A 27,222-nucleotide genomic window follows, 5' to 3' on the forward strand; every position below is an offset into this window, starting at 1 on the left:
TGTGTAGGTAGTGTCAGGCAGTGTGAGGTCATGGATATCCAGGCATTTTGTGTCTGGAGGAGCACGTGGTAAGGAGTCCTGCCTCTACGTTATTTTTTGCGACAAGGTCTTTCCCTGAACCTGGACCTCATTAGTTGGGCTAGAAAGCTAGTCAGCAAGCCCCAGCAGCAGCCCCATTTCGGCCCCCCCAGTGCTGGAATTACATGCACACACCACCACACATGGCGTGTGCTGGGGATCTGAGCCCAGGTCCTCCTCTTTGCACAGCAGACACGTTACCAACTGACCCATCTCCCTAGTCCCTCTGTGCTGTTTTTGAACTCGGGAGATTACAAATTCTTACAAAGTCTACCTCATCCTCTGAAGCGTGTGCTTGTCTGTTTAAATGCACTCTTCATCTTTACCTTCATTATCTTGTCCTTAAGGAAATGAATCACTTTTATTCACTGCGATAAGAAAGTAGTGGTTTTAATTTCTCTTTAATGTCTCCACAATGTATGACTTGGAGTAGAAATGTGCACTGAACATTCATGGTATCCGTCGGTCTTGTGTGGATCCCATTAATTAGCATAGTACTTAATACAACCCATTTTTATTAACGGACACTTGGGGTTCTCTTTATTCCTGTTCCATTTCCCTCAATCCCACATTTTGTCAGTTGCCAAACACTGTTTGTTCATTGTCCCCTTTTCCTCTCCACCTTTTTGTAGATGCCACTAGTAAAATGCTGAAATTTTTGCATTGTGTCAAAATCAATTACTTACTTGTCTTTCTGACTCATTGTATTGCTTGAGGCCAGGGATCAAGTCTTACTGTCCCCGAACACAGTCTCCTATTTACTTAGATGTTCAGTAGATATTTGCTGAATGAATGAGTGTAATGTAATTTGCCCTCTGGCCATCTCAAAAATTTACTTACCTAAATTTTTTGTCTGCTTGCTTTCTTTCTCCCTTTCTTTCCCTTCCTCCCTCCCTCCCTCCCTTTCTCCTTCCATCCTGGTTGGTTCGGATTCCCACGAACCAGAGCCCATCACCCAAGTCTCTATAAAAATCTAGCTCAAGTAGAATTGAAAGTGGTTGCTGGCATCAGGTCCTTCTTCTCCCCTTTCCCTTCCCTCATCGCTTCTATGTGGAACTGTGGAAAACCCAGCCTTGATTGCCTGTACAGCTCCTTTCTGTATCCTCTGCGGCTCCCACGATTTACTGCCCCATTGGTTCTTACTCTTCCTGTGCCGTCCTTAATCTCACAGTAGTTAAGCACTCCTGTTCCCGTCCATTTGTTCGTTTTGCCTCCTATTCCCCTAATCAGTGAAGTGAGTTTGCTAGACACGAACAAGACGGCCCATATTTTCCTAAAGTCGGTGACCAGTCCCTTCCCTATGAGATCTGAGATCCTAGAAGGCGCCCTTCATGCCTGCCTTGGCCCTCAATTCCCAGAGCCAGCACACGGCCTGGCACCATGCTAACAAATGCCAAGGACTTGGAACTATGAAAAGGTAAAAAATAATGAGGCTTTTCTTCCAGAGTTCTCACTTAGGCCTTTATCAAGTCAAATTTCTAAAAAGTCTGCAGTGGCTAATTTCTGGAGAAAACAAGTCCTAGGACATTTTCATGGTTGCAAAAAGCTAGCATTCTGGAGCGCTGGTTAGCAAGAAATCTCCCAGTTCTCCAATTCACACAAACAAATGAGAAGGCTAGACAGGTGTACCTGGAATTCAGTACTTCCCTGGTTTGAAATCCCCAGCTAGTTTTAGAGCTGCCCCGACCCCAAGTACTAGTCTCCCATTTATATCTGGATGCCTTTCTTTCTCAGCCATAAAGTTTCAGGATGTTGCTGTGTGAGGGACAGGCTCTGTGGCATCTAAACTAACACATGGCATGTATGCCCAGGTTCCAATTTGGAGTATTTGTAATGCCCACCTGCACAGTTTGCTTCTAGTAATCTCTCATATTCTGTGTTTACACAACAGTTGGAAATTTGAGGCATTCTTATTTTTCCCCCCACATGCTCCAAAGTGCTTCAGTGTGTTCAGATGCCTGATAGACAAGACCAAGCTTTTATAGTCAGATGAGGGTTTTGTTGATGTCCTATCTCTCTCCCCGTGTGTGTGTGTGTGTGTGTGTGTGTGTGTGTGTGTGTGTGTGTGTGTGTGTTGTGTTGTGTTTATATATGGGTAGAGGCAAGAGGACAATTTTTGGGAACATTGTGATTATTTGGAAAGAACCTAGAATCACCAGTGAGGGATTATCTAGGTTAGATTAGCCTCTGGGCATGCCTATGAAGTATTTTTTTAGGTTCATTGAGATGCAGAGACTCACCTTAACTGTGGGTTGTACCATTTCATGGGCTGAGGGTTCCTGCACTGTGTAAAAAGGAGAGAGCTGGCTAAGCACCAGCATTCATTGCTCTTTGATTTCTCACTGTGGACTGAATGAGACCACCTGTTGCAAGCTCTCACCACCATGCCCTCCCCATCATGCTGGTCTACAACGTGAAACTGCAAGCTAAAATATTTTGTCCCAGCAATGAGAAGGTAGCTAATACAGTTCGCTACCTTTCTTTTCTTTTCAGCTGCTTCCTTTATGTCATGCACTGAATCAAATAGGCTAGACTAGCTAACCAATGTGACTCAGGGGTTCTCATCTCTCTACCTCCCGGAACTTGGACTACTGATGTGTACCACCAAGCTCAGCTTCTTTAAATATTGTTTTACTTATTTTAAATATTTTTTTGTTTATTTTCAAGCAGAGAGATAGAAGAGAGACAGACAGAGAGAATGGATACACCAGGGCAAATGGAGATGCATGTGCCACTTTGTGCATCTTGCTTTACATGGGTACTGAGAACTTGAACTCAGGTCTTTAGGCTTTGCAGTCTCTCTAGGTCTTATTATTTTTTTTTTTAATTTTTTTTGTTTGTTTTTATTTATTTATTTGAGAGCGACAGACACAGAGAGAAAGACAGATAGAGGGAGAGAGAGAATGGGCGCGCCAGGGCTTCCAGCCTCTGCAAACGAACTCCAGACGCGTGCGCCCCCTTGTGCATCTGGCTAACGTGGGACCTGGGGAACCGAGCCTCGAACTGGGGTCCTTAGGCTTCACAGGCAAGCGCTTAACCGCTAAGCCATCTCTCCAGCCCTAGGTCTTATTATTTTTAAAAGATATTTTACTTGTTTATTTGAGGGAAAGTGGGAGAGAAAAAAGGCAGATAAAATGAGAGAATCGGCATGCCACGGTGTCTAGCCACTGCAAATGAACTTCAGACACATGCGCCAATTTGTGCATCTAGTTTTACGTGGGTACTGAGGAACAGAACTTGGGTCCTCAGGTTTTGCAGGCAAGTGATGAGCCATCTCTCCAGCCCTCAGTTTTTTTTTTTTTTTAAACGTTTTCTGGGACTAGAAATCAGGTCCTCACATTTGCAATGCAAGCACTTTACTAAGTGAGTTATGTCCCCGGCCCCTATGCAGATCTTAGTAGCATAACCAGCATTCTTCAGCTACCTCATTCTTAAGATTAGCCTGGGGACCAGATTATACTGTGTACCACAGTGGTGAGAATCATTTGCTGGCAACTCAGTATATACTAAGCCCTTGCAGGCATTGGGACCATCTGTACTGAAATTGTACTTTGACCCTGATTTTACAAAATAAAATTCTTACTACAATCTACAAAATGCAGAATTGTATGTAACCAAAGTTCATTTAATTCATAAAATTTTGCATATAAATAAAAGTCACAGGTCAGGTATTGAGCTTTGTTTAGTCTACAGGTACCAGGGCTTGCTGGGTAGAAACATGTGTTGCCACACTAAGCTGTGATCTGTCATTGAAGGCGGATCACACACATGACCTCCATGTCTGTTGCTGGTTCCATTGCAGGCGCCACAGCTACGCAGCGGATAACTGTTAAACTTGTGTGACCCGTGGTGCGTGCAGGGCCCGGTGCTGAGTTTCACGTGCCTCAACAGTTGTGTTTCCCCGTGACCAGAAATCCACCCCACCAACACATGGGTGTTTCTACTTTGCTTTGCCTAAGTCGTCTTAGTGGTGATTTAAAAAAAAAAAAAAATGTTTATTTTGCTTTTTCGAGGTATAGGGTCTTACTCTAGCTCAGGCTGACCTGGAATTCACTATGTAGTCTCAGGGTGGCCTGGAACTCAGGGTGATCCTCCTACCTCTGCCTCCCAAGTGCTGGGATTAAAGACATGTGCCACCACACCTGGCTCTTAGAGGTGATTTTTAACTTCCATGATACTTCTTTCTCTGCCTGGCTTTCTAACTTAGTCACAAATTAAGCCTCCTCCTGGGTTTGAGGCTGTGTTTTATGAGCACACTAGGAGCTTAGGTTGCTTTTTCAAATCAGGGAATCCTATGCACTCAGCTTTGTCACTGTAGTGCCCAAAGTGCTAAAAGTTGTGCATTATGGGGGGGGTGGCACCTGAGAGAAAGTTAAGTTCTTAAATGACCCATAAAGTTGTCAACAGAGTATTTTTTGCAAATGTGTCATACCTATTGGAAGTTGCTTCCTTTTGTAAAGATATCTGTCTGTCCGTGTGATTTCAACCACGAGAGTCAGAGGGGTTGAGAACGTGGGTACTTGTAGCTGGTGCTTTGCCATTGCCGTTTCAGAAGGGTGTTGAGTCTTGTTTCTTGGAATGATAAGTCTGAGACTTCTTGCATATTTTTCTTCCTAGGGTTTCATACCATTTATAAATATCGGCATTAAAATTTAGAACTTGTTATTTTGAGATGAATGGAATAATATGCAGTAGGCTTTAGAACAAGACAAAAATGTTAACTAAATGGAGATTTCTCTGCCAAGGGTCTGCTTAAGAGATGGACACGGGAATTGGGTTGGAGTTGGAGAGTGGCGGGTTAGGGGAGAAGCTTTATCCAGCTTATTCTCTAACTAGGAACCCTTACCTTCCCTTTCCCCTTTTCCTTCCCTTCTCCCCCTCCCCTTCTTCTCCCTTCCTCTCTCTCCCTCACTTCCTTCCTCTCTCTCTTTCCAGCCCTTCTTTCCTTCTTTCTTCTCTTCATGCATGTGTCAAGGGGATGTATGTTTGAATGTGTGTTCTTTATATGGTATGTGGGCATATGCGTGCATGTGGAGGTCAGAGGGCAAGATCTAGTATCTTCTTTACTAATGGCCCAGCTTAACTTTTTTTTTTTTTGAGGCAGGGTGTCACTTTAGCCCAGGCTGACCTGAAACTTGCTCTGTAACCCAGGCTGGCCTCAAATTCAGCGGTACTGCTTTAGCCACCCAGCTTCCCACCTAGCTTTTGGAAAAGACAGGCTTATTCACTGAACCTAGATCTTACCAATTTAAGACTAGCCAGCCAGCAAGTCCAAGAGATCCTCTTCTGTCTCCCCAGTACTGGGATTACAGGCACGCTCCTCTGTCTGGCTCTTCATTTGGGTTCTGGGGATCTGAACTTAGATCTTCATACCCTCTCAGCCATCTCTCCAGCTCCACTTATTTCTTTATAACTTTGCTAAGAAGTGATTATAAGGAATCTTTCCGGTATCTGGTGTCTGAGGTGTGTGCAAGTGTGAATCATACGAATGCTAACCTGGGGGTCTGCGTGTGCCATGTATTAAGAAGTGAACCATTCTTTGGGATGTTTGCTTTGGTCAATGGGTGGGTTTGAGGCTAGCCTACAGACCTGGATCAGCAGAGGACAATGGCCTCGGCCTGGTGGTTGCAGAGCTAAGAGTACACAGAAGACCAACACTCAAGGGCACAGGGCTTTTCAGGGACACTGATTTACGGTGTCACCCTGCGTCTTGGAACTGTGTCCACAGAGAGTGGGGAGCTCTGTGCGCTGTGCATGTGGCATAAGCAGAGTTGTGAGGGCTTACCACAGAAAACCTAGAACAGTCCATGAAATGGTAAACAATCCCGCTACTGAGAAAGAATGGGAAGCTGACAATTGCATTATTGCTGTCCTGTGTGGGTTTATCAGCACAAAGTAGAGGCATAAAGGAGATAAAAGAACTGGGTAAATATGTTCTGTTCTTTCTTCCTTTGTCTTCCATTTGCACCTGGTAATGAACCCATGGAGGCTTGCGGAGAAAGATTTTTCAAGGTTCCGCGTGTGTGTGTGTGTGTGTGTGTGTGTGTGTGTGTGTGTGTGTGTGAGAGAGAGAGAGAGAGAGAGAGAGAGAGAGAGAGAGAGAGAGGGAGTTTGTTTACAATTTTCAAACGGGTTTCTCAGATCTTGAGAAGATGAGTGTGGGGTGGGCAGGACAACAAGGAGGGAAGGTATTTTAGTTTTTTTAAGACAGGAGTAACCCCCCCCCCCCCATCACCACAAGTCAGGAGGCTGCACCGCCTTTGTTTTCTTTTCCTAGAGGCTCACAGGATGATTGATCCTGATCTCATCAAATGTGGGTTTTACAGAACCCTTCCATGTCCTGCCTCAGGGAATCCTGCTTTGGAAAATTAATTGTCCATCAGATCAGGAGAAGACTTGTACAGTGTCTGTCCCCTCTCCCCCTTGCTTTTTCAAAGGCTTACAAAAAGAGCCCTTTGTTTTCTCTCCAAGGAAAGTTACAGTGAAATTCTGCATGTGGTACTCACAGACTTCATCCGTGTCATTCACAGGCAGCTGCAGGTTACGCGGGACTATGTTGAATTCGAACCTCCGCATCCAAAGCAGCGTGCTGGGAAAAGGTTGATTCATATTCTCTCTCTCTCTCTCTCCCTCTCCCTCTCCCTCTCTCTCTCTCTCTCTCTCTCTCTCTCTGTCTCTTTCTCTCTCTCTGTCTCTTTCTCTCTCTCTTCCTGCAAAAAGAGACCGGGCTTTCCCTTCCTCCCACCCAGATCACATTTCTCCAGCACTTTGCCGCTGAAGCACTTCAGGGTTAAGATTTGTGCTTGTCATTTCAGACATTTTCCTCAGAATTGCAAACTTGAAAATACCTTTCAGAGAAACTTGTTTGGAATTTCATTTTAATGGGATTTATGAATAAATCTCCATCTTAATGCTGACTAAGCCTTAAACATCTATTCCAGGAGAACACTATGGGATTTTTATATTTTAAAATTTAAATCACTTGACTGTGAAGGCATAAAACATTTTTATATTTGTGTGAGTGCTGTGTGCTTGAGCTTTTTGGTTAGAGGCTGAGGTTTTTGAAAACTGGTTGGTGTGAATAATTTCCAGGCTACAAAGGAGGAGCCATTGCATCATCTTCCTCTCTCTTCCCGCATAGGTGCCTGCCTATGGCGTGCGGGTGTACTTACCTCACTTACTAGGACGGGTATTCTGTGGCAACCTATAGCCACATTGCAATTTCCTATTTTTTTTAAAGACCCCAAACAGTTTAGTTTCTTCCTTCACTTTGAAACCTTTAACCTCAGAATTTTATTTTTAAATATCACGAGCTCTCAAAGTCAGATTCAAAGAAATGGCACTTCCTCCCTTCCTCATTGCTCAGCCCTGGGTTGTAAAGTAGAAACAAGATGAAAGATGAGATTGTAGTGCCCCTTCAATTGTACTCTGAGCTTAAGGAGATGAGCTTAAGGGAACAGACTTGTAGTTGGAAGAAGAGCTCGATGAGCTCTGCAGCCTACACAGAGCAGGTGATATAGTTTCCAGTACTGTACTGTGTCCTTGAATCCCCCACACCAAAGAACGCTAACTACGGAGGAAGTGGATGAGCTAATTAACTTGATTGGTAATTGACAGTATTTGTGTGTGTGTGTGCGTGCGTGCGTGTGTACACATACAAAAGCCCCTTCATTATATAGGCATATATACACACACACGTTTTTGCATATGTTTGTGGTGTGTGAGCATGTGTATTGTGTTTGTGCATGAGCCCACATGTGTGCACATGCATGTGGAGGCCAGAAGTCAATGTCAAGAGTCTTCACTTCAAGTTGCTCTCCACCTTGTTCCTTTTTTCCCCATTTCATTTCATTTTTGACAATTTCATACATTTACATTTAATGTATTTCGATCATATTTACCACCATTGCCCTCTCTTAACCTCTCCCTACTCACTCTAAACTCCTGCTTCCAACTAGTTCCCCTCCTACTTTCATTTTTTCTTTTGTGACCCACCGGAATTACATTAGGTGTGAGCATGGATGGGGAGGTGTTTAGTGGAGCATGGCCATTTACCAGTGACTGCACCACTGAGCACATGACTCCCTTCCTCCCCCACTCCCAGGAACCATTGCCAACCAGCAGCTCCTCTGGGAGGGATGGGGGTCTCAAGATGATGAAATGTTGACGGGCTGTCTTGTGCAGGAAACTATAGTTGCTGTGAGCTCATGAGTCTACCAGCCATGCCATGTCCAGAAGACAGCGTTGCATAGCACTCCTCCCCTTCCTCCGGTTCTGACACTCACTCCAACTCCTCTTCCACAAAGTTTTCTGAGCCTTGGAGCTCTTCACCTTATTCTTTGAAACGGGGTCTCTCACTACACCGACAGCCACCAGTTCAGCTACACTAGCTAGCCAGGGAGCCCCAGGGATTCTCCGCCTCCACCTCTAGCACTGAGATCACAGGCTTGTGCCCCCCACAGTCAGCATTTCACATGGGTGCTGGGGCTCCAAACTCAGTTCTTCATGCTTGTGCAACAAGAACTTTGCCTACTGAGCCATCTCCCCAACCCCTCATATATATGTATTTAACGTGTCAATTACACCTCAGTAAAAGTGGTGGGAGACCCCATTGGGAAGGGTTTTCAGGCACTTTGCTCTAAGAAGCTCTGTGTACCCCAGGTCATTTTGCCTATCTCTTCACAGACTCCTCTTACTCGGAGCCCCCGGATGTTCAGCAACAGTTGAATCACTATCAATCAGCTGCCCTGGCAAGAAATAACAGCCGCGTTAGCCCAGTACCTCTCTCTGGGGCTGCTGCTGGCACTGAGCAGAAAACTGAAGCTGTTCTTCACTGCGAATTCTGTGAATTCTCCTCTGGCTACATCCAGAGCATCCGGCGCCATTACCGGGACAAGCACGGCGGGAAGAAACTTTTCAAGTGCAAAGACTGCTCTTTTTATACAGGCTTTAAGTAAGTGGCGTGAAGAAGAACAGCCGTGAAAGACTAACATGGCTACCCCTGCTCCGGTCCTTGATGCACTCTTCCACTTGTCTGTCTGGAGCTGGGGAAGGCCCTGCCAGTGTTTGTAATACGGATGTTGGTGAAGGCTTTACCAAAGGGAGCTAGTTTCAGAAGCCTACTTTGAGGTTGCAGAAGGGAATCCATATGTAGCAGAACAAATGGGCTTCAGTATCGGAGCAAGTGGGCTCCTGAACTGTGTGGCGCTAGCAAGAAAGGATTTCCCTGGCTTTGTGCACAGAGCAGTGTATGTTTTCCTTACAGAGAACATCCCTTCTCCCTTTCTGCCTTTGAGGAAAAATGTATAAGTTCTTGGAAGCAAAGTAAAATCAGGAGGGACCACTTAGCAACCATGACCTCCCTGCTCCCCTCTAGAAAATTCTTACTTCTAAAATTGTAGTACTCAGGGCCAGGGGGATGGCTCGGTGACAGGAGAATTCTGGAAACCCATGTATGTGCCAGGTAGCTTACCAAATGTAGTGAATAACAAAGAGACCCTCAAACACGCTAGAAAGTGAGGACCAGCACTCAAGGTTGTCCCCTGACCTCCGCAAGCCTACTGTGGCATGTCTACACCTGCATTCAGCACTTGAACAGTGCACAGAAAGATGTCCAGTGACCCTGAGGGAATCTAGATCCCAGCACTGAAAACTATAGCTAGCATGGAGAGGTTGTCCTAGTGTAGAGCAAGGTCATCCAGAGTCTCCTTTGTTCCTATGTGGGATAGAATTTAGTGGAGGAATAGAATACTTACCATTTAATCTAAACTTGCCCTGAGATATCCCGTTCTGCATGATAGCATTTGGGCTAGTTAGTGCAGGTGCAGTCAAATGCTGAGCCTGACTACCCGAGTCGGAATCATAGCTTTTGCCACTTCAGGGCTGGGTTGACCTTAGGGAGTGCTGATAAATGCATTTGATTTAGAACTAAGCACATGGTGATTGGGGCAGGGGGGTCCATTGATAATGTCCAAATTTCTCCAGAGAGAACCAGTTGGAAGCCTTACCTATTAAACTCTGGCTGTCTTCTATTTGTATGAGACTTTGAGGATGTGGGCCTTTCTGCTTCAAGCTGGTATGTCTTTTGAGTTAAATTGAATATAAAATATTACATATACTTCATAGTTCTCATAGGAGCAAAATGTGAACCAGTGTGCATGAAGTATTAAGAATGCCTGACACACAGAAAACACTAATAAGTATTATAATATAGACAGGAAGCAATTAGGATAACCGAGTACCACTGCTGTGACACAGACATCATGCTGTTCCCATGTGCTTCTGTTGTAATCAAGACCTAAACCTAAGACCACTTCCAGATACACATTGCACATAGAGGCTTCCTGACCCCAGAAAAGGACAAATTAGATGAGGAGCCCATGTTTTCCCCACCAGCATCTTAGTGGCTGGGCTTCAATGAGAACTGCTACTCCCCTGGCCTAATTTGGTCCAATTCTTCAGATAAATGCCATTGTGATTTCAGAGTGAGAGCAGGTAAAGGACATGATGACTAGGGTCCATTGATAATGTCTTCCAAGACTTTCCAGAGACAACCACTTGGGGTCCTTGCCCACGAAACTCTATTCCTCATCCATGTGCATGAGATTTACAAGGCTCGGTGAAGTCTGAAGGTGTGAGAAGGGTGGAGGGAGAGGCAGCTGGGTCTTTGCACCTTTAAGTCAGTTATGGCTTCGAAGATCAGGTGCATCCAGGGTGGTGTGGCTTGTACACACATCATTATACTCTCAACGACCTGTCCTCCCCTTTACCTGAAGACTCAGGTGGGTGAAATTGCTCTCCTTGGGGATTTTACTGTTATGTTATTTCATATGCACCTCCCTCCCTCCCTTCGTTTCTTTCTTTGCTAAGGACTGAACCCAGGGCCTTGTGCATATTAGGCAGGTGCTTTGTCACTGAGCTATATCCCTAGCCCAGTTTCCACTTTAAAAAATATTGTATTTATTTATTTGAGAGAGAAAGAGAACGGGTGTACCAGGGTTTCCAGCCATTGCAAATGATCTCCAGACACATGTGTCACCTTGTGCATGGCTTTACGTGGGTCCCGGGAGTCGAACCTGGCTCCTTAGGTTTCACAGGTGAACGTTTTAACCGCTAAGCCATCTCTCCAGCCCTGTTTCCATTTTTTGTTTGAGAACAGTCTCACTAAGTTGCCTAGGCTGGCTTTGAACTCAGTATGTTACCTACACTAACCTTGAACTTGGGATTCTTATGCCTCAGACTTCCAAGCACTTAGGACTTATAGGCATGTTTCATGTGGCTTAATAGAGAATTTCAAGAATAAGGTGTTTAGGGGATTTCTTTCTTTCCAGATCAAACCCTCATCCCAGGCATGTAGCAAAATTTCTGAAAAGAAATTGTCACTATATGTCTGGGTCTGGTGATTGATTGAGAGGCCAAGGGCTGTGGCCAACAGACATGAATAACAGCTTCCATTTGAGCCCCTCTGGCAGGAGAGACACATGTAGACACCTGTGACAGGTTGGCTGCAGGACATGTGTAAGTGAAAGCACCACTGTCACACTCATGGTCTGCCCCTCCTCTCTATCTCTCTCTCAGATCTGCTTTTACTATGCATGTGGATGCTGGGCATTCGGCGGTTCCTGAGGAGGGCCCCAAAGATCTCCGTTGTCCCCTCTGCCTCTATCACACCAAATACAAGCGCAACATGATCGACCACATCGTGCTGCACCGAGGTAACCTTGCCATTTAGTGTCCTTGAGTGCTGGTGGGAGGTGGCATAGTGACATTCCAAGAACAACTTTGCCCTGATCCCTGTTCTCCATGAAGACTTCTGTGATGATCCAGGGACAAAAACACTTGCTGTCAATAGAACTCTTTCCTTCTATAGGGAAGGCGGGTCTGAGACTTTCTCATTCTAAATACTCAGCTACCACAACCTTGTGCCTCGGGGGCAGGACAGGGGTGTGGGGGAAGGAATGAAAGACCAATAGGTGGGTGTAGACCAGTGTGAAATCTTAGAAAAAAAACAAAAATATAAAAGAAATTTAAAAAAATAAAAGAAAAAAAAAAGAAATGGTTCTGAGCCATTCTCTTGAAAAAGTTGAAAATGATGATTTACAAGAGCAAAGTAGTATTTCCCCTCAAAATGGACAGAAGACGGAATTCTGAACCATAGAGGTGGCCTGTTAGGTATTAGAAAACACATTGGATTGGATTGTGCGTAGCCTCTGATCTGTAAGGAGATGTGAGAGTGGAATAGAGGCCCATGGAGTTGCAGTGATGGGCTTGTTGCTGCCCATACTCACAGGGATCCTTGTGGGTGTGCTTTGGTTGTTTAGTTTTACTTTTTTACTGTTTTGTTTTGAGGTAGGGTCTCTCTGTGTAGCCCAAGCTGGTCTCACAATCCCCCTGCTTTAGCCTCTGTTCAGAGTGCTGGCATTATAGATATGGCTCATTTGTGTTTTTCTGAGTTGATTGTCCTCTTGGCCCATGAAATCATTGTTCACCAAAGGGGGGTTCATTGCACTGGAGGAGAACATGTTTGTGTAAAACCTGCCTTGCCTGAAAGATCCACTTGGCAGGAGGGTGGAATACCTGGAATACCTTCTGCTTGCTCTGCTTGTCACCTCTTTCCATGCCTCCTTATCCTTCACTCTCCCTTCCTCTCTTCTTTCCTTTGCCTCCACCTTGGAAAGCTTTGTGGCATGTGCCTCGTATGCTCAAAACAGCGTGTCATCTTCTCACAGGGGCATCCCTCACTCATGTATTAGTTACCTTTCTTGGAAGAGTTCATTGCAGTTTACTGTTGCAGGTTACAATCCATCATGCCGGGGAAGGCATAGCGGCCCGAGTTTGAGGCAGCTGGTCACATGTAGAATAATGAATGCTGGTGCTCAGCTCGCTTTTTCCTTTTTATGGAGCCCAGGACTCCTGGCATATGGACTTGGACCATTCACAGTCAGAGTGGATGTTCCCACCTCAGTTAGCCTAATCTAGAAATTCCCTTATTGAGAAGTCCAGAGCTTTGTTTCCATTGAGATTCTAAATCCTATCAAATTGATGAGATTAACCATTGCAAGCTGGGTGGAGACATTGGTAAAGTAGCCCATGTTTTTATCGCCTGTAGCCAGCACACTTTGTGACATGCCTGTGTCTGCTGCAAATTCCCAAGAAGGTTCAACATCTCCTCGGCTCAGGCTTCCCTCCTCCCCATTGTACTCTAATGAGATGTGAGAGGGTTGCTGGCTGGGCCGTCCACCTGCTGGCTGCGCAGAAGCAGCACAGCAACATTTAGGCAGGAATTCTTGGCCCGTGCTTTCCCACCCGGTGTTCCGCCTCAGTCACCTGGCTTCCGGTCCCTCAGCCCATGTGTTGTGGTGGCTGTGTGCCCCATCCCAACTTGGGTGGAGGCCATCAGTGGTGCTGGTGCCCAGCAAACAGAAACAGCGAGTCCTCACCAGCTGCAGTCGTTCCCTCCATTTTTTCTTTAAGATTAATTTGTGTGTGTACATGCATGTTTCATGTGTATGTATGAGAGATACACTCATGTCGCAGCACATACATGGAGATCAAAGGGCAATTTTAAGTCAGTTCTCTCCTGTCCACCCAGGTTTCTCTGCTGTATTTTGCTGTGCTCACCCTTAGCTTCTAGGAAAGTCTGCCTCAGGCGCCCATTCTGCTGTCAGCATGCTGGGATTACAGAAGCTTGACATAGCTTCCTGCTTTTTATGTGGGTTCTGGAGATCGAACTCTGGTACTCCAGCTTGAGCTTTATGCACTCTGGTCCATCTCTCCAGCTCCTAAAAACTTGGTTTGATTTTTTTTTTTTTTTTTTTTGTCAGGGCTAGGGACTGAACCTAGAGCCTTGTACATGCTGTGCAAACACTCTACCACTGAGCCACGACCTCAGCTCTTACTCTCTTCTTTTCCCATATTGTTGCCTGTCATGATCAGAACTTTGATGCCTGTTGAGCTCAGTGACTTTCCTTCTCTGAGCTGAGCATTCAAGGAAGGGACTCTAACACATTTTACACTGAAGGCCTCAAATGCTTGGCAGTGAGCTGCTCATACCAAGCCATCTCATCTCAACCCTGTCACTTGGGTTCATGTTTTACATATGTGAAGCTTGAGCCTGGGAATGACCTGAGGCGGGGTTGTCTGCATTCTTTTTGCTTTTTATTTATTTACTTATTTATTTTTGGTTTTGTTTTTCGAGGTAGAGTCTCACTGTAGCCCAGTCTGACCTGGAATTCACTATGGAGTCTCAGTGTGGCCTTGAACTCAACGGTGATCCTTCTACCTCTGCCTCCTGAGTGCTGGATTAAAGGCGTGTGCAACCATGCCCAGCATTGCTTTTTTATTTTTTGTAAAATGTTTTCCTCTTGCCATTGCAAACGAACTCCAGGCATATGTACCACTTTGTGCATCTGGCTTTACATGGGTATGGGGAATTGAACTCAGGCAAGCAGCCTTTGCAAACAAGTGCCTTTCACCGCTGAGCCATCTCTCCAGCCCTCTTTCTACTGTTCTAATTTGGTGTATTTGTACACAACTTCACTTCACAAAGGATTTAAAGTTGCTTGAGGACAATCCTGCAGGGGTATAGGAATAAAAACAACATAAGCCAGGCGTGGTGGCACACACCTTTAATCCCAGCACTCGGGAGGCAGAGGTAGGAGGATCTCTGTGAGTTTGAGGCCACCCTGAGAATACATAGTGAATTCCAGGTCAGCCTTGGCCAGAGTGAGACCCCACCTCGAAAAACAAAACAAAACAAAAAACACAAATGCACAGTAAAGTGAGACCAGCAGAACATTCCTCTGAGAGCATGGAACATCGAGCTAAGCGTTTGGTACTTCTTGGATGGATGTTTGTTAGTTGCAGCAGCAGATCCACAGTAGGGGCTTGGCGCCTACTGTGAGGGAGAAAGAAACAGTCAGTTGGCCTTTCCAGTGCGTGATAAGCTCCTTTGAAGTGTTGAGTCACTTTCTGGAATCTTTAGGTATTTTCCAGTGGGATCCCTGAAGGGGAAGGAAGGAATGCTCGGGTTCTGGGTCCACTACTCAATGCCACCTGACCATCCCATGACCTGAAATGTGTAGGGCCAGAAGAGTTTCAGAGTTCGTAACTTCTCAGATTTTGGAATCTTTTTTTTTTTTTTGCACGTAGGGAGTATGTGCATATGTGGGCACATGCACTGAAACCAGAGAACGTCAGGTATGCCTTCTGTCACGCAGCTACCTGTTTCCTTGAGACAGTGCTCACTCGACGCGGAGCAGTTGCTCTTTCCGCCAGACCAGCTGACCAGTGACCCCTGTGAATCCGCTCTATCTCCTTGCAGGACTAGGGTTACCAGTGTGCATTGCCATGCTAGCTGTTTATGTGGGTATAGGGAATGAAACGCAGGGTGAGTCCAGCCCTCATGTATGCGTGGTTAAGCGTTCTTCCTTGGTGAGCCACCCCCAGTCCCAGGTTTCGGAATATTTACATAGTTTCCCAGTTAAAGAGCCCTAATCCAATCATGTTGCTGCTCAGAAAATTGAATTTCAAGTGTTCATATGGGGGTGTGCTCAGTCTACAGTAAGTTCCATGTGGCCACTGAGGGCTGAGTAACTTTGACCAGAGTCCCTCATTTGGTAAGCAGGAAGCCTTGTCAACCCCAGTCTTCTGCTTTCATGCTTCACTGCATTATCTGTCACCTTGTTGTATATGGTTTCTTGTTCACTTTGGGAGATTGTTTTCTAAATATTGTCCCTACCCAGTGTCAGAGATCTGAACGGAGTGCGCACGTAAGGCTTAATAGTAATAACAGGGCAGTAAGGATAACAGAAGAAACAGCGCCTACCATCAGTAAGTGCTTTCTAGATAGTGGCCGTATACACTAACTGCTTTATTCACGGCATTGAATTTTCACCAAGCCCTGCATGGTGGATATGACTATTCTCTGCAGTGACAAGGGACAAAAACAACCTCAGAAAAGCTCAGTATCCTCCCTAAGGTCGGCATAGGTAACCAACTGGGATTGGAAGCCAGGTGTGACTGACCTCTCCCCCCCCCCCCCCCCGCCCCAGCTGTTGCCTTGAATCATGAACATCTCCATGTCACCCTTGGGAAGATAGTGTCACCCTGTTCATTGTAATGCGGATGTGCAAGCTGGGCCCAAAGACAGAACTGTCTGTGAGGCTTGAGGTTAGAGGTGAGGCCGCTGGAACACCAAAGAAGGAGAGCTGCCCATGCCATCTGCATCCCACCCAGCTTTAGTGTCCATTTCAACTCAGCTTAGAGGGAAGCTGGTCTTGATAAGTCAGTAGACACGGTCATATGTGTGCCTCGCCGGTGAGCGTTGGAGCTGATTCCAGAGTAACAAGATGTAGTTCCTTGTGCACCTGTGTGCTTCCTGCCCAGTGGATGAATAAACATCTTTAGTCTCTAGAGTCTGCAGCATGATATCTTTCTGAGGCCTCCGTTAATTAAAATCCTTGGAATGAAAGGGGAAAAAAAAAACAAAACAAGTAGTCACCTGGCTGAGACAAAGCTACTCTTGGCTAGAATAGTTTCCATTGCTTTTTATCAGGCTATATTGAGATATTGAAGTAGGGGGGAGGGAGGAAAGTCCGTTCCATTCATGGGAATCTGACAACTTAACCAGGGACTTGTATGTAGCATACTGTTTGTTCTTATATTTAGCAGACATTCATTATTTGCTTGCTTCATGTGGCACTCTGCCTGGTTCTTTGAGCATGATAAGGTGTAGAAGATCCATGCCTACTCACTTGAGATGATCTTGTATATAGTGTGTCCAACAGAGCAAGTGATGGGTGTCTAGGAGTTGCTTTTCAGTTTGGGAAGAGTGGAATGGTGGGCAAGCTGAGCCATGATAACATGTCAGCAGGCGGTGAATACTTAAGATGGGCCATGTTCAATGTCTCGGCTTAACCATAATACCATACTATAACACTGTGAACTCTCTATGTCTTTAATCAGTATCATAATTACTAATAATATAAGTAATGTCATAATTCTGCGTGGATGCTTGAAGTATGAATCGAAGTGTCAGTAATCAGGAGTGTAAAGAATTCTTCCTTGGGTGCAGGAGATGCAGCTCAGTGGCCAAGCTCTTGTCTAGCATGTGTGAGACCCTGCGTTCTAGTTTGTGCTTCTGGTGGTTCCCAATACTCCTGGACATTGTCCAGCACACTTATTGTGTAGCATCATCAGTCCAACTGCAGTCTGTACCTTCCTGGGCCTCATTTTCTCTCTCTCTCTCTCTCTCTCTCTCTCTCTCTCTCTCTCTCTCTCTGTGTGTGTGTGTGTGTGTGTGTGTGTACACATGAGCACATGTGTGAGTGCATGCACACACGCATGCCTCCTCTTAGGAAGATACAGGGCATTGAATATTGGGCCCACTCTAATAGGACCTTACTTAATTACGTCTGCAAAGGCCCTATCCCACAAAAGTAACATTCTGAGGTTCCAGATGGACATGAATTTCACCCACTGCTGAAGGAATGATTTAATAAACCGCTAAGATCAGTGGAGGCAAGAGCTCTTTGCGGGATGGTACCAGACAGTTCTGGGTGCTTGAAGAGAATAGGAGTACTCGAAGAACAACATGCTCTTTTGGCCAAATTAGGGAGGGTCTGGAGATGAACACGCGAGTTTCTCTTTGCTCAGTGGACTCACAGGAAGCCAGGACAGATTTTGAACAGATTCTTGGTGAGACACCTGCAAAGTAAGAACTGCACAAAGGTTTACACAAGATTGGATTCAGGTAAATCAACGTTAAGACAAGGCTGGCCATGATTTGTTAAGTTTAGGGAATAAAAGGCTCTTGGGTTAGTTTTAAGGACAGAGTGGGTGAAATAACTTTTTGTGGGTGCTCATTTGTGAAATGAGTGTGTGTGTGTGCATTTCATAACCTCACATGAGCTACCAGTGAATGAGAGTGTGTGTGTCTGTGTGTGTCATACCTAGCATGAGCTAGCAGTGAATGAGTGTGTGTGTGTGTGTGTGTCATACCTAGCATGAGCTAGCAGTGAGTGAATGAGTGTGTGTGGGTGTGGGTGTCATACCCAGCATGAGCTGGCAGTGAATGAGTGTGTATGTGTCGTACTTAGCAGGAGCTGGTAGTTTCGGAAGTGGTAGGTGATTCAGCCCTGAAGAGCTGGGCAATGTCTGTGACAGAGAAAGTCGAACTGTAAGAAGAAGAGAGATCGTAGATACGTGAAGTTTCACGAGTGTGTTCTGTGGAGCTCATCACCGTGGGAAGTTAGCACGATGTCCCAGGTATGGCTTACCTGAATGTTCCTCGTACCCTTACAGTGAGTCTCAAAAATTGGGCATGGCACAGGTTGAATTTTTGGATGAAGCATAGTTGTGTCAAATATTTGCGATGCGATTACAGAGCTGTGCAGTCAGCCAGGCAGCTCTCCCGTTGGCTCGTTAACTAAAGGCTCTCTCCTCCCAGGTTGGCAAATCCTGACTGACTGAGTCTTGGGGGTGGGGGTTGCCAAGAGCAGAAGTAATCTCCCCTGGTGTGTCTCATGCAGGGTGACTTTTATTTTAGAAAATAATCAGTAAGATAACCAATCTTTGTGTCTTTGTTTTTTTTAGGTGAAATAGCATGTTCCCTACCTATTGCATTCACTTTGCATTGCTAGACAAACACCTGACCAAAAGCAGCTTATAGGAGAAAAGAGTTTATTTCAGGCTTACCAATTCCTGGGGGACGCCATCAGTGATGGCAGAAGCCGGCATATTTCCACAGATCCAAGCAGAGACACAATCAAACAGCCAGCACACACTAAAAAGCTTGAGTAGCCAGAGTGCCAAGCTACTCTTCACACAGCTTAGGGCTGGTCTCCAAGATCCTTTCCCAGTGACACATCCCTGCAGTAGGGATCTGCTTGCTAGGGCCTCAAGGTGCAAACTCAGTTTTAATAAAACACCTGAGTCTATGGGGCCACACATTCAAACTACTACCCCACTACCAAACAGCATCACCTGATAGGTAGAGGTGCTCTTTGCAGCTTTCTCTAGTAGCTTGTTAATAGCAAAACTTAATACCTCTTATTAAGAGCTGGTTTTCTTGTGCTATGTGGGTCTGTAATTTCATTTTAGGATTTTCTTTCTGTTTTCCTTTTATTGAGACAAGGTCTCACATAGCACATGCTGGTCTCAAATTTACTGGAGCTGGAGATGACCTGCATCCCCCCCCCCCACCTCCCTCTACCTCCTGAGTGCTTGGATTACAGGCATGCACCATCATGCCCCATCTGTGTGATGCTGGGGCTCAAACCCAGGGCTTTGAGCATTCTAGACAGGGTCTCTACCAAGCCACAGTTCCACACTCTTACGAATGGATTTAAAGATAAGCTGGATGTGGTGGCATATGCCTTTGATTCCAGTACTTGGGAAGCAGAGGTAGAAAGATCACCATGAGTGTGAGGCCACCCTGAGACTATAGAGTGAATTCCAGGTCAGCCTGAACTAAAGCCAGACCAAAAAAAAAAAGTTTCCTTCTTCTTTCCCTTCCTCCCTCCTTTTCTTCTTCAACTAGGTCTTGTGTCTTCCAGCCTGTCCTAGAACTTGCAATGTGGCCCAGGCTGGCCTCGGGCTCTCATGCCTGTTTCCTGAGTGTCACCACACTAGCTTGTTATGTGCTCAGTGACTTTCACTGTTTGTCACTCTGCTAGGAAAGACTAGTGGGTGGGTATTTTATTTAGTCCAAAGAGGGTCTGAGTTCTCTAGGATGATAATGTATGTCCAAAGTTGTTGAGATGAGGGAATTCCAAATCTCCCAGCCTCTCTTAGACTTGAGGTGCCCCATGTATGATGTAATTTGGCTGTCAGGAAGAATTTTGGCTTAGTGGAAATGGTCTTCTGCAGTTGGAATTCCAACAGTTTTTCCACTGAGCTCCCTGACAGCATGACAGTGCTCTTCTCAGCTCTTGCTGAGCCTTAGCGCACAGGTGTTTTGCCATGGCATTGCTGGCATCCAGGCTCCCAAGCTTTGTGGCCCCTGTAACGGGAGTATGGTTTGAGTAGAAGGTGAAAGACATGACCTGTCCTGTCAAACTGATGAAATCATAGGATTTTTGCAGCCAGCAGCTGAATCACAGTAAGTGTGATTCAGGCTGGTGCTTTCTTTCTTTTTTTTTTTTTTTTTTTTGTTTGTTTGTTTGTTTTGAGGTAGGGTTTCACTCAGGTCCAGGCTGACATGGAATTCACTATGTAGTATCAAGATAACCTCAAACTCACAGCAATCCTCCTATCTCTGCCTCTCAAGTGCTGGGATTAAAAGCGTGCACAACCACACCCGGCTCAGGTAATTTTGAGAGGTGTGAAATTAAGAAAGACCTATGTTGTCAGTGCCCTGTCCCCATTTTTAAAAAGCCCCAAGTTTCTATAGCCAAGACAAGACCCAATCCATGCCTGGAACATTCCAGCATAGATTTATGTCCTTAACTTGCCCCAATAATGAACAACCTCTTTAAGAAAAACATTTGTGATTTGCCTATCTTTCCAAGTTGTCTTTTGTTTTTGTTTTTTAAATCTAGCCTTTATATATTAGCCATATTTAATAAAGTTAGAATCTTAGTAAAAATCCATGTAAGTAAGTGATTGGGTCTCATTCATAGTGTTTTTTCTTAGTTTGGAAATGGGAAATGTCAGAGTAGGCTATTTGCTTTTGGACCTGGTGACACACACATATAATCCTAGCACTTGATAGGCTGAGTTTGAAGCCAGCCTAGGCTAGAATGAGTCCCCTGCCTCAAGAAATAAAATAATAATACTGAATAAATCTGTAGCTTTTGCTTATTTTAAGTAGTAGGACTAAATGCTGCTCAACAAAGTACACACAGACTTGTGGGTCCTAAGAGATCTGCTCAGAGCGGAGGGTGATAGATAGTACTGGGCAGCCTCAGGACTCTGGTCTCACGTTACGGTTTTGTGTGAAGGAGAGAAGTGACTTTGAGGAAATGACTTAATCAGTCACTGCTCCCATTTCCACATCAACAGGCTGAAGAACAAGTGACTGCCTTTATAGGATATGATAAGGATAAAAAGTCACAATGAGATGCTCTAATCCCAGGAGGCACAGGTAGGAAGATCTGTGAGTTCAAGGCTACCCTGAATATATAGTGAATTCCAGACTAGCCTGGGCTAGCGTGAGACCCTTCCTTGAAGAAGAAAAGTCACAACGAGAGCAGCACACCCGACAGAGCTTGCAACATAGAGGACACTTAATATATTGTGGTGTTGTATACATTAATTATTATTACTATTATCTTTTGAATTCTAGGGCATTCTTCTGAGTGTTCATAATTTTGCTAAAGTTCCCTTAGATACATATAGTGGAATTGAAAACTGCAGGAAAACTAACCAAAGTGGTGATAGAAGAATTGTAAAGGCCTCCTTTTTTTTTTTTTGGTAAACATGAAAGAACTGATAATTTTCTGTGGGAAACAAAGACTGGCAAGTGACTGAATGACTGTCCACAAGGTGTCTGGGGCATTGCTACATGGAAAATTATATCCAGCTGTTATCCATCTCCACTGAGGTCGACAGATCCACGGCAAGCAGGCCAGGCCAGAGCCAAAGAACAAAAGAGGAAGCAGTAGAGATATAAAATCAGGAGCAAGTGTAGAGAACCAAAGGGCTGTAGCCTCAACAAATGTGCCAAGAAAGTCCATACTAGCCATTTCCACAAACTCCATGGCCCAGCATGCAGGCTGGCCTGGGATAATAGCCTTTCATCCACTCCTCATCCCCTAAGCAAGTGGTGGCATTATCCAGGACCACCTTATGCAGATCAGTTGAAGATGGTGCCTGGCACTTGGCTTAGAGCAGTGGTTCTCCCCTGGCCCATCTTGTCTTCCAAGGGTCCATTAGTCTGCAGGCATTTCTGGCTGTCATTAGTGAGGAGGAGGAAGTTCTCGTGGCATCTATTGGGTGGAAGCCATGGATGCTGGTAACAGTCCTATAGGACATAAGACTCCACAGCAAAGAGTTGCCAAGGCTGGGGAAATAATTAGTAAAGTTACTTACCTTAAAAGTATGAGGACCTGTGTTCAGTTCCCATTTACCCACTTGAAAATGGTAGCACATGCCTGTAATCCCAGCACTGGGGAGGCTGAGACAGGATTGCTCCAGGCCAGTGAGATACCCTGTCTCAAAAAGAAGTGGGGCAGCGTTTCTGAGGACCACTCCCAAGCTTTTTCTACCCTGCACATGCATGCACACATGTGCACACACATCTGTGCATACATATGCATGCTTTCTTTTTTCGAGGTAGGGTCTTTCTATAGCCCAGGCTGACCTGGAATTCATTATGAAGTTTCATGACAATCCTACCTCTGCTTCCCAAGTGCTGGGATTGAAGGTGTAGGTTACCCCACCCGGCTACACATACTTTAAAAAAAATTGTCCAGCCCCTAAATGTCAGTGTTGCTACTATTGAGAAACAAGGGTTAGAGGACTAGACTGTTCTAGAATGGCCTTCTTAACACTTACTAGTTTATGCCAAAGCATTTTCTCCATTTATACCAAACCATAGAACTAAATGGTTTAAAAGACTGTTAAACATTTGCTATTCTAAGAAAATGTGTGGATTACATTATAATCATGTGTTTTTTCACTGTCTGCTATACTTTGGCTTAAAAATATTTATATTTCTAAATAAGCAACTGACTCTTTGTATAGGGAAAATAACATATGCATTAGAGCTCTGGGGAGTATGTTGAAGACACCACCCTCCACGCTTTCTCTGCCCAGCATTTTGCTGGCCCATGAAGTGTGGCATTCAAGGCTCCAAGGCAGTGACTGCCCTGCACTTAGAGTGTTGTGGTGGAGACTGAGACGAGGTGTTGGGTGAGGGAAATTCCCTAGGCTCTGAACACAGCCAAAAACAAAAGGAAGGCTGGAAGAAACGGTTGTATCAGCGCTCCAAAAACTGATGCTCTAGAAACGTCGCTGCTCAGTGCCTCTGGGAATAAATCATGCTTTCTTGACTTAATAATACATTGCTATTTCTAAATAAAATAAGTACATGTTGTGTGCGTCCATTTGTAAACTTTCAGAGTCTCTGAAATCCAGACTCAGCATGAAAACACACGCTATATTTGAATCTTGCATAAATAGCACAGATTTTAATTTTATCCCAGTTATGGATATCTGGCGTGTGTGCCGATACTCTGGGCAGACTGGTGTGAAATTTAATTTGAGCAGTTAAACACGAGGGTGAGAGAGTGCAAAATAAACAAGCACATGCATTTCCAGCCCTGCAGCATTTGCTGTGTTAACAGGAATGGCACCCAAATCCTTTTCTCTCTCTTCTCTGTCTGAGTTATTGCTCTCATGACAATCAGATTACAAATTTTCTGGAAAGGCACAAATCTTCCATGTCTCCTTTGGGATCCCCATCTATGTTGTCTGTAGTCATTTCATTTGTGAACCCTTCCTAGTTGGGATTTGGTACTTAATGAATGGAAGTATGTGCAGGGTGTTTTTGTTTGTTTTCAGATTTGCTATTGAATTAGGGATTGCCTTGCTTTGGGAATCAAGGAATGGGATTAGAAATAGTGACAATAATGGCCAGACATGATGGCGCATGCCTTTAATCCCAGCACTTGGGAGGCAGAGATAGGAGGGTTACTGTGAGTTCGGGGTCACCCTGAGACTACATAGTGAATTCCAGGCCAGCCAGGGCTAGACCAAGACCCTACCTCAAAACAAACAAACAAACAAAAAACAAGTAGTGACAATAACAGATACCTGGATTCATAGTGTGACTACCTAAATTACAATGTTTGTGAGCTTTAAAGAGTGTCTTTTTCTTTTTAGTTTTGTTGTTTTGCACGTGTATGTATAAGTGCAGGTGGGTGGCGGAGGTCAGAAGACAGCCTCTGGTGTCAGTCCTTACCTACCTTCCATCTTGTTTGAGGCAGGGTCTCGTGTTCTCTGCCCTGTATGGCTGGCTGGCTGGCTGGCTCGTGAGCTTCCTGGGACTGTCTTCCCATTTTGTCTTCTAAAGCTCACTGGGCTTATAGGTGCACAGTACAGTGTCTAGCTTTCTGTGGGCTCTGGCAATTTGAACTCATGTATTGTCACTGCTTGTCCACCAGCACTTTTACCCACTGGACCATCTCCTTAGCTCTAAAGACGTAACTTCCTTGCACGCTTTTTTGCTTTTGTGTGTGACGTGTGATGTGGCATGTAAGGGGGTGTAATGTAGGCATATGATGCCGCCTCGCGGCGCTCTGTGCGGCTGCTGTTGCAGGGCGCGCTCACCCATGATGGCTGGAGCAGAATGTTGCTGTCTCATTCTGTGGCTTTTAATGCCTGTTATTCGAACTGGAGCTTTGGGGGATTTTGTTTTCATTTTTTTTTTGTTTTTCGAGGTACGGTCTCACTCTAGCTCAGGCTGACCTGGAATTTACTGTAGCTGCAGGGTGCCCTCAAACCCACAGGGATCCACCTACCTCTGCCTCCTGAGGGCTGGGCTGGGTTGGAGCTTCTTACTGAACCTGGGGTTTGTTTTCTCATGAGCTCTGGTGATTCTCAGGTCCCTGCTCCCCTAGGGGGTTGGGGTTACAGATAGGAGTGGCCACACCCAGCTGTTCATGTTGTGTCCTAGGGATGGGACTCAAGCAAAGCAGTCCTTCAGGTCTCCCTAAACCCTCACGCTGTCACAGGAAATTCTCTTAACCATCTCTCAAGTCCCATAAAGCATTTCTTAAAGGCTCTTCTTTGCTGGAAACATAGCTCAGTAGTAAAACACTTGCCTAGTATGCACGAGCCGGGCCCTGGGTTCAATCCTCAGCATGAAAAGAGGGTTCTGGTCCTTAGTTTTACTTACTCTCAATCTGGGGTAACTTCGGCCTTGGCAGCGTTGGATGGCATAACACATGGTGCCCACTTAATTCAGTTTCCTTGCCTCAGAGATGCATGTAAATTTAGCTTCAGTAATAGCTTGCTGAGGAAGATGGGCATGGTGGTGGTTATCATTGGTAAAACTGGCATCCACTTCCATTTCTTCCCCTTTCCTCTTCTCCTCCAGTCAGGAGCTACGTGGCATCATGCAGCCTTGCTCTATCTGTACTTGGATATCACTATGGGCATTAAGTGCACAGACAGCTTTCTGGCCCTCAGAAGCACCCACTTGTGCCATAGGAATGTGTCACTTGGGACAGCGAGGGAGGGATGGTGAACATGCGCACAGGCCACGTTCCACAAGAAGTAGCAGATTAAATGGGTCCCTTTCTTCATATATCCCAAAGAAAGAACATGTGCTACCATCAGTAAAATGCCCATCTCTCCATTCAATTTGTTTCCACAGAAGAGCGAGTTGTCCCCATTGAAGTGTGCCGTTCCAAACTGTCCAAATACTTGCAGGGAGTAGTTTTCCGCTGTGATAAGTGCACCTTCACCTGCTCCAGTGACGAGAGCCTCCAGCAACACATAGAAAAGCACAATGAACTGAGACCATACAAATGCCAGCTCTGCTACTATGAGACCAAGCACACGGAGGAACTGGACAGTCACCTTCGGGATGAGCATAAGGTACTTGCCCAGGACTTCCTGCCCTCAGCACTTCTGTGGGGAGGGGCCGAGCGGGGACACAAGCGAACTCAGTCACCCACTGTATACCAGACAGAGCAATGCACTCAAGTCTTTCTTAAGTGAAATTTATTGTTCCTATAATAAAAGGAATATGAGGTTATTATTAAGCAAGTGACTAACCACTGAGCCATCTCCCAAGGCCCGTATTCCTACAAAACTAAAACACAGATGGGGCAGGCACCTCATCGACAACTTTACCACCCAGGTCTTAACTCCTGACACTTTTTACTTTTCTATACCTAATTTCGGTTGTGGTGCCTTTTTTGTTTGTTTGTTTGTTTTTTGTTTTTTCGAGGTAGGGTCTTGCTCTCTAGCCCAGGCTAACCTGTAATTCACTTTGTAGTCACAGGGTGGCTTCGAACTCACGACAGTCCTCCTACCTCTGCCTCCCAAGTGCTGGGATTAAAGGCATGCGCCACCATGTCTAGCTTTGTTATTTTTTTCTTCATAATTTTGTTTATACTATAATAAAATACTGTATATTGCTATTTCCTTCTGACAAGGCTGTTTCCCCATCTTATTTTCAGTATGTTATCAGAGGCTATATATGATGTCATTGATAATTGCTCAAATCTGCTAGCAGTGTGCTAATAAAAATTTATTTACAAAAAAGAAAGGTGCCAGCTCCTAAATATGCCATTATGCCCCTTATTTGTGGGAGTGGTTTCCAATATTTTGGTCATTACAATAATTTTCAAAGGCATAACCATATATATGTGAATGCTTTAAGGAACTGATTTAAAAATAGAATGGCACCTAAGATGGGGTTTTGTGAAAAAAGAATTTGTTTTCCTTCCTAACGTTGGCTGCTCTTTGGTGGCACATGCCGCAGGATAGCTTCCTTCTCTGTACAGGGGTTGTTTGACGTCCCATGAGCTATAGCACTCTGGTTCTACATATTGCCCTGGTGCAGGTGGCGTTGTGCTTAGTATTGGTCTAGTGAAAATGGTCTGCTGAAATCCTTTCTAGTAACCTGGCCCACCGCATCTATTAAGAGTTCACGTGAGGGCTGGAGAGATGGCTTAGCGGTTAAGCGCTTGCCTGTGAAACCTAAGGACTCCGGTTCGAGGCTCAATTCCTCAGGACCCATGTTAGTCAGATGCACAAGGGGGCACATGCGTCTGAAGTTCATTTGCAGTGGCAAGAAGCCCTGGTGTGCCCATTCTCTCTCTCTCTCTCACTCTCAAATAAATAAATAAAAATAACAAAAAAAATTTTTTTTAAAGAGTTCACATGAGACAGAACGAAGAGCACTTTTGATGTTCACACTTTTCTTTTAGTGTGCGTCATCTCTTTAAGGGCTAACGTTTTTCTGTTAGGGTATTGACTGAGGAAGCTATGTTTTGCCTCCTTCCTGCAGTTTAATGCATAACAACTTCTGCATTCACTTTCTAATATCTTTAGCCAAAACCCAAATCACTTCACTTAGAAATTTTCATATTGTTTCTTACTCAGACTTTCTGGGCATTTCTTAGTGCAAGTCAAGGGAAAATCATTCATCTGTTTCAAACCAAGCTTTCTGTATTCATCTGTATGCAC

At 45.0% G+C, this 27,222-nt stretch overlaps 1 protein-coding gene across 5 annotated transcripts in view; it reads left to right on the forward strand.

The window, feature by feature from the left end:
- Znf462 (zinc finger protein 462) overlaps nt 1–27,222 on the forward strand; it is a 195,882-nt gene that overhangs the window by 139,702 nt on the left and 28,958 nt on the right. For 3 of the 5 annotated variants that reach the window (XM_045136361.1, XM_045136359.1, XM_045136365.1), the window contains exons 8-11: nt 6,609–6,677; nt 8,764–9,031; nt 11,656–11,792; nt 25,400–25,623. In XM_045136361.1, the coding sequence (XP_044992296.1) occupies nt 6,609–6,677; nt 8,764–9,031; nt 11,656–11,792; nt 25,400–25,623 (698 nt within the window). The remainder of the gene's footprint in view (nt 1–6,608; nt 6,678–8,763; nt 9,032–11,655; nt 11,793–25,399; nt 25,624–27,222) is intronic. The other 2 variants (XM_004656983.3, XM_045136374.1) reach the window with 1 other exon arrangement.

Source organism: Jaculus jaculus, chromosome 1 (assembly GCF_020740685.1).
Source record: "Jaculus jaculus isolate mJacJac1 chromosome 1, mJacJac1.mat.Y.cur, whole genome shotgun sequence".
Taxonomy (NCBI): domain Eukaryota; kingdom Metazoa; phylum Chordata; class Mammalia; order Rodentia; family Dipodidae; genus Jaculus; species Jaculus jaculus.